The 13,451-nt window shown below is 46.9% G+C and overlaps 1 protein-coding gene across 1 annotated transcript; it reads left to right on the top strand.

Annotated features, from left to right (window-relative positions):
- Positions 1–3,397: 3,397 nt before the first annotated feature.
- Positions 3,398–12,252, top strand: TGIF1 (TGFB induced factor homeobox 1). The gene is made up of 4 exons (XM_053913280.2): positions 3,398–4,011; positions 4,123–4,447; positions 10,203–10,426; positions 11,206–12,252. The coding sequence occupies exons 2-4, from the start codon at positions 4,432–4,434 to the stop codon at positions 11,779–11,781; spliced, it is 816 nt and encodes a 271-aa protein (XP_053769255.1). The 5' UTR covers positions 3,398–4,011; positions 4,123–4,431; the 3' UTR covers positions 11,782–12,252.
- The last annotated feature ends 1,199 nt before the right edge of the window (positions 12,253–13,451 follow it).

Below are 13,451 nucleotides of genomic sequence, written 5' to 3'. Positions count from 1 at the left end.
TATTTATTTTTTAAGAGGTCTTTTATATTTCACTTTGTATACTCCTTGCTTGGATTTTTGAGCACAGCCTATTTTGTAACTGAAAAATGAGGAAAGGAAAAAAAAAGCACAAAAATCTGGCAGGTTGGAACAGAGCCTTCTGTAAAACTACTGGTAGAATCCAGAGAAGAGATTTTCCTGCAACCCCAACATGTTCAGGAGGCCCTGGTGCTATTACCTGTGCTTGGTGTCTGCCTTATACACCGCCGCCTCCCACATCCCTAGGCTCTTCAACCAAATGACACAGGAAACTTGACTTAAAGCCAGATAGTTTATGCCCAATACCTGATTCTGTACCTTTTTGCTTTGTTGTATTTGGATGTATTTATGTTATCTTGACTAGGAAAAAATAATAACCTACTTTACTATGCTATTAAATAAGGTCACTTAATTGGTTCATAAGCTGTAAAGCACACTGCTGACATATGATGAGGCCAAAAGAGGGTAAAGGCTGTGCTCAACAAATTATTTTTTCACTCTGCCCTTGATTCCAAACCTATAGGCAAAGAAAAATGAGGGAGACAAGGATGAGAAGGGAAGTACAAGTTAGAGGGAAGGCGATGACAAAGTAAAGTAGTGGCAGGATTCACATTTTCATGTAACTGAGAATTGGAGATAATCCTGATGGGGTCACTAAAATCACAAGATGGTTGTGGCTGAGCCCCAGGTCCTTGAAAAGACAACGGTCAGCTTCTTTTTAAGCAGTCCCATTCCCCTAACCTGAGAAGTGAAGAGATGATTATGGAATCCTTGTGCAGTGTTTGGAGACTAACAGTCTGCGTATTTTTTCTTTTTAAATATCCGTCCCTGGGAGTGGGGGTATAAGGTGACTAAATGGTAGTGGAAAAGAAATACAAGATTAAATTTTTTAAAAGAATTTAAAAGAAAAAAACAAATATATGTCCCCCAGAGACTGGAAGTAAAAAGATCCAGCGAATGAGTGAGTCATCATTCCTCCACCAAGGACAAAGCCAGATGGAATTCACGCCTGATCAAAGGTTGTTGAGTAGATGAATGAAATACATTCTCCAATCATGTCAAGGACCTGGCATAAAACTAACTGGATGTATTGATATATTTTTCTGGCTTATGCGCCTGTGAAAGGTTTGCAGGCTGTGAAAAGTACTTTGAACAACTGTTCCATTCTTGGCCTTGCGGCAACTTTAGAAGATAGGGTAATGGCACTACGTGTGCCTGGAAGGAACAAATAATGGTGAAAACGTTTATCAGCAGCTTTCTTGAGCATCAAACATCATCTCACTTTTCTTCACGCAATATGAATTCATATACTTTTTTATTAATTAATTTTTTTTTAGCACGGGAAAGAATCTTAAGTAACTGGATCAGTTTTCAGTTTTACGGAGAGGCCCTATCTTTGACAGTAAGGAATTGACACAGCCAGAACTAAAACTTGCTTTTCTGGCTCGGGAAAAGCAAATAAAAAATATGCTAAGCAATTGCTGTTTTTTCGAGCCCACTCCTCTGGGTGGTTTTTCTTGCCGGTGTTATGCAGACTCCGAGCGCTTTTCAGAACGCGCCAACAATTCAAAGCTCCAAACAAACTTGGTAACTAGCCTCGAGGGTGGGGACCTCTACCTGAGGAGTCATCACACAGAAAGGTGCGCGTGCTTCTCTTAGGAATATCTCTCCACCTTGAGTAACTGCTTCGATCACTCGCTCCAGCAAAAGGCGAACGTCGGCCGGATCAAGCCGGACCTCCAGCAAGAGAGTTTAAAGTTCGAATTTTTCCTCTTCGCAACTTGAATGAGGCTTTTAATTCTGTGCGCTCCTCCCTCTTCCCCTCTAAAGTTTGTTTTCTAGCTATAAACTCGCTTCAACTCTCAGTTTCCATCTCAGTTGCCTGAGAATATTAGTAATTAGCCAAGTTCACTTAGACGAAGAAAAAGATACCTTTGTGTACAGAATGAGAGCCACCACGTGGCCAAGGAGAACCACGCGGAAGAGGGAAACATTTCTTGTCGCGAGTGCTGAAAACGGCCAGGAGGAGGGTTAAAGTGACCAGGAGGCGTGTTTTGTTGAAAGCGGCCGAGGCAGCCGAAGCTACTTTCGAAGTTAGCCAACAAAGCATCTCCCCAGTAACAGCCAGGTTCCAGACGAGGCTCCTGCCAATCAAACCGCGGAGTCGCGGCGTCTGCCGGCCCCGGGCTCCTCCTCTCCGCGTCTCTCCTTCCTCCTCTCCCTTTCCTCAACGTACCAGGGCCACCAATCCCAGCAACAAACAAGCCTTCAAATGCGAGCACCCAGCGGCCCTCTAACGGCGGCCCCCACCCTCCCTCTCCCCGCCCCACATCTGTTCTGCACTGTGGCGCAGCAGCTGATTCATCTCCAGCCAGGTTTTGCGAAGGAACTGCGCTCCAGCAAGTTGCAGGGGGAGCTTCCCGGCTGCTGGTCTACTCTAGGACCAGGTTTCCCTGCTTTGTCGTTTTAGATGTGTGTTCTCTTAGGTGCCAAGCAGCCGGCGAGCCACAGAAGAAAAAAATCGCAAGGCTGCTGTCTCTTCTTAGAGTGACGCTTTTTTCCGTTGTTTATTCATTTTAAGTCCTGTAACTGGAAAAACCACCCAAGCTTTGTAAACTCTGGCTTTAATTCACTCTCCCGGCGGGGGTGTCTTTTTTGGGAGGGTGAGTGGGTGGGAGACTGGCTTTAATTTTCAGTGCAATCCTAAAACAGAGGCTCCAAAGTCTAATTAGTCATCGTTTGGCTGCCTTAGTCCTCGGGTTTAACCTTATTTCCACCGAACCTACTTCTGCCGGGTTCTCCATTGAGGTTACAAAACAAAAACACCACAGAGCCGAAACCGGAGGCAGACTCCGGCGCTGACGTCTCTACCGGGGTTATTTACGCCTGGGTCCCTCCTCCTCCCCGCTTTTAAGTGACGGGGAAAGTCTAAACATGACAGTGACAGTTCATTTACTTAAAAGCAACAGGACACACGCGAAAACTGGACCCAGAGGAGAGGGCTGGGAGGGGGCACGCGTTTCTTGAAATCAGCCAAACAGCATCTGGCCTTTTAAAAGGGTAATTTCATCAAGGAACTCTAGTTAGAGTCTTCCTCTCAACCAAAATAAACTAACCGGAACACGTATTTGCTCAATGACTAATTTGTTTGAAATACCCGATGGGAGAACGGGGCCCCTAGCAGGGTTTAAGTCTTAAAGGTAGACTTTTTATCGAGACAGAGGAGCAGCCCAGGTGTGGGCCACCTCCTTTCCAGAAAGGCGGCAGCTGCCCGGGTCCAAGGGGGGGAGTGGCAGGCGGAGTGGCAGCGGGACAGGCGCGCGCCCGTCCCCAGGCACAGACTTTTAAAGAGCATGTGAGCATGACAAGTGTCCGTCGCAACGTGTTAGATTTCGAAACTGCCTAGCAATCCAGTCCGGAACTCGCAGCGTTAGCCCCGGGGGAACAGTCATTCGTCTTGGGTGTCCGTGTCTCATCCTACCCGCCCCCGGCACTGTCGCCGTAGGAGGCAGAGCTCCGGGAGGGGAAGGGTGCGCCGCGCCGCGCCCGCGAGTCAATGGCAGCCGCGCATTCTGGAAGAAGTTGGTTCTTGTCCCGAATACTTTTCCTACGGTGCTCCGCCCCTTGAATCAGAAGTGGCTGTCTTCCCCCGCGGCTACAGCCGGGACGGTGGAGTGTGGGGCAGCTGTCAAAAACGAAAGCAGGGGCCTTTTCTTCCCTGGGGTAGAGGAAGGGAAGGAGGGGACGGCCTGATTTCCATCTGTTGCAATTTCCTAACCAAACGCACCCTCGTCAGCCCCGGGAAGAAAGGCTCAAAGGAGAAGCCCAGGGCGCTCGGCTACTAGCGCGGGATGCGGGAGGCGAGCGCGCAGCAGGGAGGGAGGCTCGGTTTCTGGGCTCCGCCACCCCCGCGAGGAACGGGTGACAGCGGCCCCGAGGGTGCAGAGTGAGGCGGCGCAGCGAGGCCCTCGTGCAGTCCTCCGGGGCTGGAAGGTGCGGGGGAGGGGCGGGGAAGCGGCGGGGCGGGCGGGGGATGGGGCGGGCGGCTGGGGGCGGAGGCAGGACCTCCTGTACCTTCCCTCCTCGCCTCTCTTAATCTGACAGCGCCGAGGTGCGCCGAGCAGGAGACGGGAACAAAGGAGCGGCGCGGGGAAGGGAGTCAGTTGGGCGAGGGAGAGTCCCCGGCCGACTGCCAGAAGATCCCGGCAGGAGGAAGCCCGAGTGTCACTTGAATTCCACCCAAGAAGCGGGCGCCTGGGATCCGAGCGCCTAGTTTAGCAATAACTACTGGAGTTGGTCGTACAAATTACCGGAGGGTCCGCTGGGGAGCAGACAGCCGCTTGCCCCCTGCGCCCCCGCTCCTGGCCCCCGCGAGCCCCCAGGAGTGTCTTGCGCTGGAAGGAGAACCCCAGAATGAAAAGCAAGAAAGGTAAGCTCCGCGGGCTCTCGCCCTGTGGGCGCGAGTCCCGGGAAAACGTGCTCGCTGGGCTTGGGGCGAGAGTGACTTGTTGGACTTTCCGGCCCCGGGGCCCTCCGGCTGGAACCGCGGCCGATCTCTTTGTTGAGGCTGCGTCTGAAATGGCAGTTGTTTTCCCTCTAGACACAACACGAGGGGCTGTTGCGGAGGGACGGACCGCTCCACGCTGCTGGCACATTGTCAAGAAGCACGCTCACCGCCTTGTTTGTGCGACTCCCAAGTTTCATTGTTCAGCCGACACCCCGTGCTCCGTCGAGACGCCGCGTGGCTTCTCGCGCGTTCGCGCAGGCTAGGGGTGTGGGCCCGGCTCAGGAGGTACCCCCTCCCCGCTTCTCCCGTGGCGGCTCGGGGGCGGCCGCGCGCGCCTTTGTCTGAAAGTTGGGCACGGACTCCGGGGCCCCAACTGCCCCGGAGCTGAGCCCGGGCATTCGCTCCGGGGTGGGTTGTTTTCACAATCCAGGGACTGCTACTCAGGCCCCCGGAGCGCCCTCGGGGACTGGAAACTTTGGAACGGTAGACTTCAAAATTAACGACTTCTCAAAGTTTTCCCACGAAGAATTTGGGGCCACATGAAACGGTAGGACTGAGGGCAGGCAGCTTAAAGCACCATGCGAGTCAGAATGAGTCCAAGTATGACAAGCAGGCTTGGTTGTAAGTGCAAAGAGTGAGTCTGTCATTGTTTCCACGAAACGCTCGCCGTCAGTCTGGTTTAAAAACAAAATACACGGGGGGGGGGGGAACCCTGCCACCACGAAAGGTCAAAGAATGTGAGCTCCCTCTTGAAGTGAACTTTTGAGTGCCTGGCAGGGAGGTACCCCGAATGTTCCGTCGTGGGCCGCAGTTGGCTTTTCTGTTGTGATTTATGTTAAGTGGTTCAAAACAGAAGTTAATCACTCGGGGAAGCCAGCGCGGGGGCGGGGGCGCGCTGCTGCGCACGCGCAGGAGCGCCCCGGAGTTTCTGCAGCTTCACATTCTTTCAGACTCCTCGCGAAAGCAGTTACAACAATAAAGTCAGTGGGGCAGCCTCAGATCCCAGACGGCCCGCGGGTTACCAAGGCCCGTTTTCACCCTGAGGGGCTGATGCTTTCATTATGGGCTGGTGACTTTGAAACGCGCCTCATCTCTTGCTTTCCCAGTGGGAGTAAAATTAAATGTCAAAAGCCGGGGCTTTCGCAGTGGTCCGTGGTAGGACTCCGGGCTGACCGACCCCCTTCCCGGGGACAGAGTGGGAACACGGGGCCCGGAGTTTTGAGCCTGTAACTGGGCACCGGGAGCACCCGGGATGGCCCCTGGAAGGCCATGTCTGCTGTGAAAAATTGACAGACGGGTCTAGATCCCGACTGCAGCGAGTTCTTCCTGGGATAACTTGTGGGGAGGCCGTGTTGAAGAGTGGTGATTGTGCGCCCCGTGCTCAGCTGGGCTTCCGCCGGGGATGGACTTCCCCCACTGTCCGCGCCCCGGTGGGGAAGCGTTGATTGGCATTCCCGGCCCCCCACACCACCAGGCCTTTGGGTACCTTGCCCCGGTGCCCTTGCCTTCCCCGGGCCCCCTCAGGTGCACCCCCCTGGCGTGCCTCGCCGATCCCCCTGCACTCTAGGGTACCTATCCATCCCTTCCCCGAGCAATTTTGGGTACTCCCCTACACCCCATGGTCCCTCGCCCCTTCCACGGCACTCCGGGGCTCTCGGGAACCCCCCTCTCTGTTGCCTCCCCCTCCCACCCCACCCCCGGGCACCTCCCTGTCCTGCCCCCACCCCCATCTTCAGAGGGCCGGGGCTCGCGGGCCCCTGGATGGGAATGCTTGGTCCGCAGCCCGGGACGCGCCGGGTCGCGGGCTCCAGGAAACAATGAAGGTGCCTGGGTGAAGGGGAAACTTGACGACTGGCGCGGAGCGGGTGCGGGGAAGCGCAGACGGCTGAGTTTGCTCGGTTTCTTTCCCTTTTTAGGTTTTCTTGATAAATCTTGTGGGGGTGGGCAGGCCCCCTCAGAACGTAGAGATTCACGGCGGCGTATCTAGTTGCTTGTAATCTGAAACTCTCTAGGTCCTGGTTGTGCTACTCGGGCAGTTGGAGGGGCCGAGCTCTGTGGAGGCTGAGGGACTCGCCAGAACAAAAGCTGGCTGGCCGTCCCCCCTCCCGGGTTCCTCCCTCCAGGCCTCCTCGGACCCCCCCCCACACACACACACACACCTTGGTGGGGGGCCAGCTTTCCGAATGCTCGTTTAAGGACTCTGAAGAAGTCTGCCCGCCTGGTTTGTAGGGTTGGGCTATGATGTAAAAGTGTCTGAACATCTTTTCAAGTTTCCTTGAAAACAAAAGAACCTTAAACTGTATCGCAGAGACCGAGTCTTGGGAAAACTGGCTTGTGATAATAGTGGCTCGTCTTAGAAAGCTGAGGATACCAAAAAAATCTCCCCAAATGGCTTTAAGCCACTCAGAAAGAAGGTTCATCCAGGAAAATCCCGAAGTCTTTGTCCTCGTCGTTCCTCACAGTGTGGAATTCTTGCTTTAAAATTAACTGTTGGGTGGCTGCCACCAGCCAAGCACACCTGGGGTTTAGTGTGACTCCTGTCTGGGAAAGGAAGTGTGTTAGGTTAGGTTTGCTTTTTCCTAATTGTGTGCTTAAACTTTACCTTCCATCATACTTTCTTTCTTTTTTTAGAGAAAGAAACATGGATTTGTTATTTCCACTTATTTATGCATTCACTTGTTGATTCTTATATGTGCCCTGACTTGGGATGGGATCCTTAGCCTTGGCTTATCCAGACTAGTTCCAACCAAACTGAGTTCCCCGCCAGGGCTTCCTTCGATTATTCTTATTTCTAGATCCTTTTTTAGCTTCATCTAGATTTACAACCCCTCTCTCTGGCTCTTGCACCCCTCGCTCCTGTTCAGAAAAGAAAAGGTTGCTTTTTAGAGCTGTGGGACCATGGGCTTTTAGCTTTTCATACATTTCCTTGTCATGTGAAGGGAGTAAAAGAGGCTTGTGATTCCCCGCACCCCTCCCCCCACCACTTTTTTTTTTTTTTAAGTGTAAGCAGAAAGCAGGACTTTGGAAACAAGTCGTAACCGGGAAACTTTTCAAAAGTTCTGTTACAATAGGAAATGAGTAACGTGGAAAAGTCTTTTTGTTTTTCCAAGTTGGGCCACAATCCGGAGGGAGAATTTTAATGAAAATCGTCCTGACAGCAGCAAACGTGGTTTGCTGCAGTGAAATATCAGCTGCCGCAGCCAAGAGACTGGAGTCTTAACTTCCTGTTACTTCAGCTTTTGTGCACATATTGGAAATATTTGTGAGGAGGTCCAGGGGCCTGGCATTCATTTATTTAAATGACCTGAGAACAGAGTAAAGTCGCGCTGCAGTGTGGTGCCGCTTCACTGAACCTGCTTTTCTGTGTCACTAACCTACTCTGAAAGAGCAGGCTTCTTCTCATCAACCCTGAGCAGATCAAAGTTCACGCTTCGGGGCTTCGTTTGTTTGTTTTAAACTCTTTGTCATTATCAACTTACAGTTGAATTCAATGAGCAAATTTTCACACTTTAAAAAATTTAAGGGGAGAGTGGTTAACAGCCTTGAAAAGAATGTCTGGCTTTTCAGACATTGAGGAGTTTGAACAAGATTTATTTTAGTCATTGGATTATTAAAAGATTGGTTTTAAAAGCTAGATTTCTTTGCAAATGTAAAACTCATTTATAATTTATTAAAGTTTTTTTATAAATAGCTCTCCACCCAAATTTCACTATGGGTTTTACATTTTTCTCAACAGTGAAAGCAGTTGCGGTTTAAAATGTACCCTTTTTTTTTTTAAAAAAAAAGCAGTTTAATAAAAGCTTCTGTGAAGGGAACCATCAAATACAGGGGAGTTAAAATTTAGGATTCTTGTGGTTTATTGATGGCTGTTTACTAAGCCTTGGGCTAAAGTGAATTTACAAGATCATTCTGCACTCTTGTTAGAACTTGATTTACTTTGTCTTCTGAAGGTTCTGTCTCTTCAGGGGACACTCCCTCCAGTACCTTATGCCCCCTGCAGTCCAAAACTAACCATGGGTCACCAACTAAAGTCTCACCCAATTAACTGGGAAAATACCTCGTCAACAAATCTTTGAGTGTGTAGCTTTTTCAGTTTCATTGTGTTAAAAGGCTTAAAAAGGATGGTTAAGAAAAAAAAAACCTTCAGAAGTACATTGAATGGTCTCACTGAGAAACATTCTGTTTTTATTTCCTATCCAGGTAAACCACTGAATTAAGTTTGTGACAACAAAGTTAAGAATGCATACCTTTAAGTTTTGTTATTTTAATTAATTTCTTTTATGTAGAAATACTGGTATGTTCAAGCATGGGATAGTTTATAATTTGTTTCTTTTTAAAATTTTAGGTTGTGTTAAAGAGAATGTATTTCTTCAATCACTAAGACTTGCTCATGTCCTTTTGAAGGGGGGGAGGGGAATAACATTAATTTAAATATTTTTAAATCTTTTTTATTGTTGTTCAAGTACAGTTGTCTCCACTTTCCCACCACCACTTTCCCCTGCCCCACCCACCCCTACCTCCTACCCTCCATACTTCCTCCCATTGGCTGTGCCCATGGGTCCTTTATACTTGCTCCTTGCTGAGCCTTTCCCTTCTTCCCTCCCCCACCTCCCCTTATCTCTCTCCCCCCTCCCCTCTGGTTATTGTCAGCTTGTTCAAAATTTTCAATTTTATTTCAGTATTAAATATTTTAAAGTTATAAGTTATGTTTAAATGTCTAAAAGGGCCAGGTCTCAACTTTTATTGAATGCAGTCTATGTGTGATTTGAATATCCTCTATGGTTTGTGAATCCTTAAAATTTCTGGTAGGATTAAAGTACTTAGAGACAAAAGAGAGTTTCCTTTGGAGTTGCATATTCAGTTTTCTTTGTCTTGTAATAATTCAAGACAACTCTGCTTATTGATATCTAGTATTTTCCCTTCAGATTAATATGGCAGTTGAAGTTTGTGGAAATTTAAAATTTTGAGTTTCGGCATCTTTTTTCTCTTACTGCAGTACTAATAGAAAATGTTTTTGTGTAACAACACTGAAAACTACAGGGGTTGTATTTAGTAGAGTTATTAGGCCATTAAAAGCAGGTATCGAGTTTTGAACAAATATAAATATCCATGAAAAAGAAATGACCGTGCAATTGGCAGAAAATTTTGACATACATTTTTATCTTTAGAATAATAACTGGGTTGAGTGTGTAATTTTCCTTCTTATTTCAAAACTTCAGTAGAAGAAAGAGGAAGAATGGCATTTAAAATGTACAATGGGAAACTCATTAGATTTATCCTAGATAGTGGTGACCTCGAAGAGACACATTCCATCTGCCATTGTACCTTTCCTGACACACAGGTGGCAAACTGTTACTCACTTGGGTGAAGCTTTGTCTTCTATTGGATTACGTGAAAAACTTGCCTGAGTATCATTCCAAAAAATTGTGAAAAGTTAAATTTTATAGGAAAGTGGGTACGATAAGGCATCTGACAACTGGTTGAGAATATGTTTCTGGTCAGATTACTCTTGATGATTTACATGTGCTCTGGTATTTCCGAACAGAAAACACTGGTCCCTCCTCGGGTCCCAGTAGTTGAGAAAACATGTTTACACTGAATGGTCAAAAGAGATGAGTTTTGCAGTAGGTGCCCTGCTGATGAAAGCGGTTAACGGCTGGCCTTTGTCCTTTGCTAGGTGTTGTTGCAGCGTCCGGCAGTGAGACTGAGGATGATGACAGCATGGACATCCCCTTGGACCTTTCCTCTTCTGGCTCAGGCAAGAGAAGGCGAAGAGGCAACCTGCCGAAGGAGTCTGTGCAGATTCTCCGTGATTGGCTGTATGAGCACCGGTACAACGCCTATCCCTCAGAGCAAGAAAAAGCATTACTGTCCCAGCAAACACACCTATCTACACTACAGGTAAGGAAAGAGAACACGGTCTATGCACACAGGTTTCTTTTTTTTCTTTCTTTCTAAAGTCATTTTATAACGTTCTTGTATGTCAAGTCCTTAAGTGCCTCCTGACTCAAAAAAAAAAAAAAAAGGAATATCTTATAAACTTTCTAGTGCTGATAGCTAATAACTGGCTATTAAGAGAAACAAACAGTGGACAGTCATCTGTCCAATAACATTTTCGTAATGCCTAAAAGAGCCTTGCTTCATGCAACAAACATGAAAAGGAGGTTAAATCTTACTCTTATTACCCAGGAAACTGGTTTGATATTTAAACGAGGATGGACCTCAGTGAGGTAATTCATGTCTGTCTGTTGACACAGTGATTTGAACTGGGAAAAATCAGTAACTGGGAGGAGTGGCCCTTTTCATACAGGAAAGATTTTCCTGTAGTTGATTAACTTAGATGCTGGGGCAGTAGGTAATCGGTTAGTGTGGGAGAGAGTCAAAAGGTAAACTTCCTTTCCTAAAATCAGTTTTAGACATTTGAGAATTTAGACTGTTTTCTTCCTGAAAAGGGTTAAGGATGATGAGACAAAAAAGGGCGTTTGTATTAGAAGAAGAGCAGGTCTATGACAGGAAGCAGTTTGCTTTCTGGGCTGGGCTCAGATACCTTGGAATAACTTGTAAGTTCCAGTAAGCCTTTTCACGCCTTCTAGATGCAAAGAGAGATCAGGTGGGCATTTATGGATGGTTCTCAGAACATGCATGCTCAGAGTTAAAAAAGCATACCTGTGTAATTTCAGGTCTGTAACTGGTTCATCAATGCCCGCCGCAGGCTCCTCCCTGACATGCTAAGAAAGGATGGCAAAGATCCAAATCAGTTCACGATTTCTCGCCGTGGGGCCAAGATTTCTGAAGCGAGTTCTGTGGAGTCAGCAATGGGCATCAAAAACTTCATGCCAACTCTAGAGGAGAGCCCATTTCATGCCTGTACAGCTGGACCAAACCCAGCCCTAGGAAGGCCACCCTCCCCTAAGCCGTCATCTCCAGGATCAATTCTGGCTCGTCCTTCAGTAATCTGTCATACCACTGTGACTGCGTTGAAAGATGTGCCTTTCTCTCTCTGTCAGCCAGTTGGTATGGGACAAAACACAGATATACAGCAGATAGCAGCCAGCAACTTTATAGACACCTCCCTCGTGTACCCAGAGGACACCTGTAAATCTGGACCAAGTACAAATACACAAAGTGGTCTTTTCAACACTCCTCCCCCTACTCCACCGGACCTCAACCAGGATTTTAGTGGATTTCAACTTCTAGTGGATGTTGCACTCAAACGCGCTGCAGAGATGGAGCTTCAGGCCAAACTTACAGTGTAACCCTTTCTGAGCAAAACGGTTCTCACAAATGTTATGATTGCCGGGGTGATGGCAAGAGATTAATTGCATTATTTTATATATTTTTTTATTAATATTTGCACATGGGATTGCTAAAATGAAGCTTCCTGTTACTGAGATGTCTTCAATGGAATACAGTCATTCCAACAACTATAAACTAAAGCTACTATAGAAACAAAGTTTTTTTTTTTAATGTTTCTTGGTAGATTATTCATAATGTGAGATGGTTCCCAAGATCATGTGATTTTTTTTCTCCTCTTCCCTTTTTTTTTTTTTGGTTGGCGTTTTTTCAGACTGTGCAATACTTAGAGAACCTATAGCATCTTCTCATTCCCATGTGGAACAGGATGCCCACATACTGTCTAATAAATTTTCAATTTTTTTTTCAAACAAGTATGAATCTAGTTGATGCATTTTTTTCATGACATAATAAAGTATTTTCTTTAAAATTTACTGTAACATAGAGTGTTTTGTTGAGGGAGGTGCTTCTTAAAAGTGAGTAGGAATATGTATTACGCCAATGAGAGGAAGTCAGGGGGTTGGGTGGAGTGTGAGTTAAGGGGGTGTCACCAACTCTTTGAAGAACTGAGGACAACAAGCCAGTATGTATAAACAGGATGTGTGATATTGACTCTTGATAGGAAGCGTAAAGCTTTTCTTAAAACTGAATGGCAAATTGAAATGAGTCATTCCATCAGTGTTTTGCTGACCACTAAAGCCCTAGTAATCTGCCCTGCATATATTAAAACATGGCCAGTGTTGAAAGGAAAGGTCTCAAAGCACCTGATTATGGCTTAACTTTTCAGAAGTAAACAACAATCTAAGCAGTCTGTTAGTATCACCCCTCCTTTATGTTACCCTTTAAACTTTATTTAGTGGTAACAGTTAGATAAGGGCTTTACATTCCAGTAGAGCACTAATTTGAACAGAAATCACCTCTGGAAACATTTTCTAAAGTGATTAAAACAGTGCGGCTTTGTCTTCTGTGGGGCTGTTAGTTTATCAGGTTTATTTTTTAAGGTCACAAGTGGAGTTTGTTGGGATGGACAATTACGTATGGAGCCAGGATGGCCAGAGGGGAATTGGTGGTGTTCCTTTCACTTACGGTTGAGCAGATTTGTCACATGCCACAAAACCATTCTTAGCAGTCATGCTTAGTATGAGGTTTCTTTGTTAATGAAGTCATGTTCTTTCCAGCCCTGACCCAGTGCTGAATTGTCTAAGTTTAAGGGAACATCGGAGCTTCAGCATTGTTTAAGGAATGTAGAAAAATTCTTCCAAATATACGTTTATCTAATTTTGAAACTATTTAGAAAGTACTTCCTGCAGAAAGAGCTAAATTCAAAGACTTGGTCAATGAAAGAGAAAGACTTACAACCAGGAGGTGTAAGAACAATAAGTGAGGCCCAGGCCAGGTTGCTCAGTGGATTAGAGCGTCATCCCCTTACGCCAAGGTTGTGGTTTCACCGGGGTCAGGGCACATACAAGAGTCAACCAGTGAACAGCGTAAGTAGAACAACAAATTGATGATTTCCCCCCATCCCTTCCTCTCTCTTGAAATAAATGTTGAAAGGAAAATAAGTGAGGAAAAGGTGTGGTACTATAACCTGTTAGTAGCACAGCTTTGAAAGGAACATCAGATTTGAGCCGCC

Source organism: Desmodus rotundus, chromosome 10, assembly GCF_022682495.2.
Source record: "Desmodus rotundus isolate HL8 chromosome 10, HLdesRot8A.1, whole genome shotgun sequence".
Lineage (NCBI taxonomy): Eukaryota > Metazoa > Chordata > Mammalia > Chiroptera > Phyllostomidae > Desmodus > Desmodus rotundus.
Note: the sequence above shows the minus strand (reverse complement) of the source record. Positions and strands in the feature narration are given on the sequence as shown.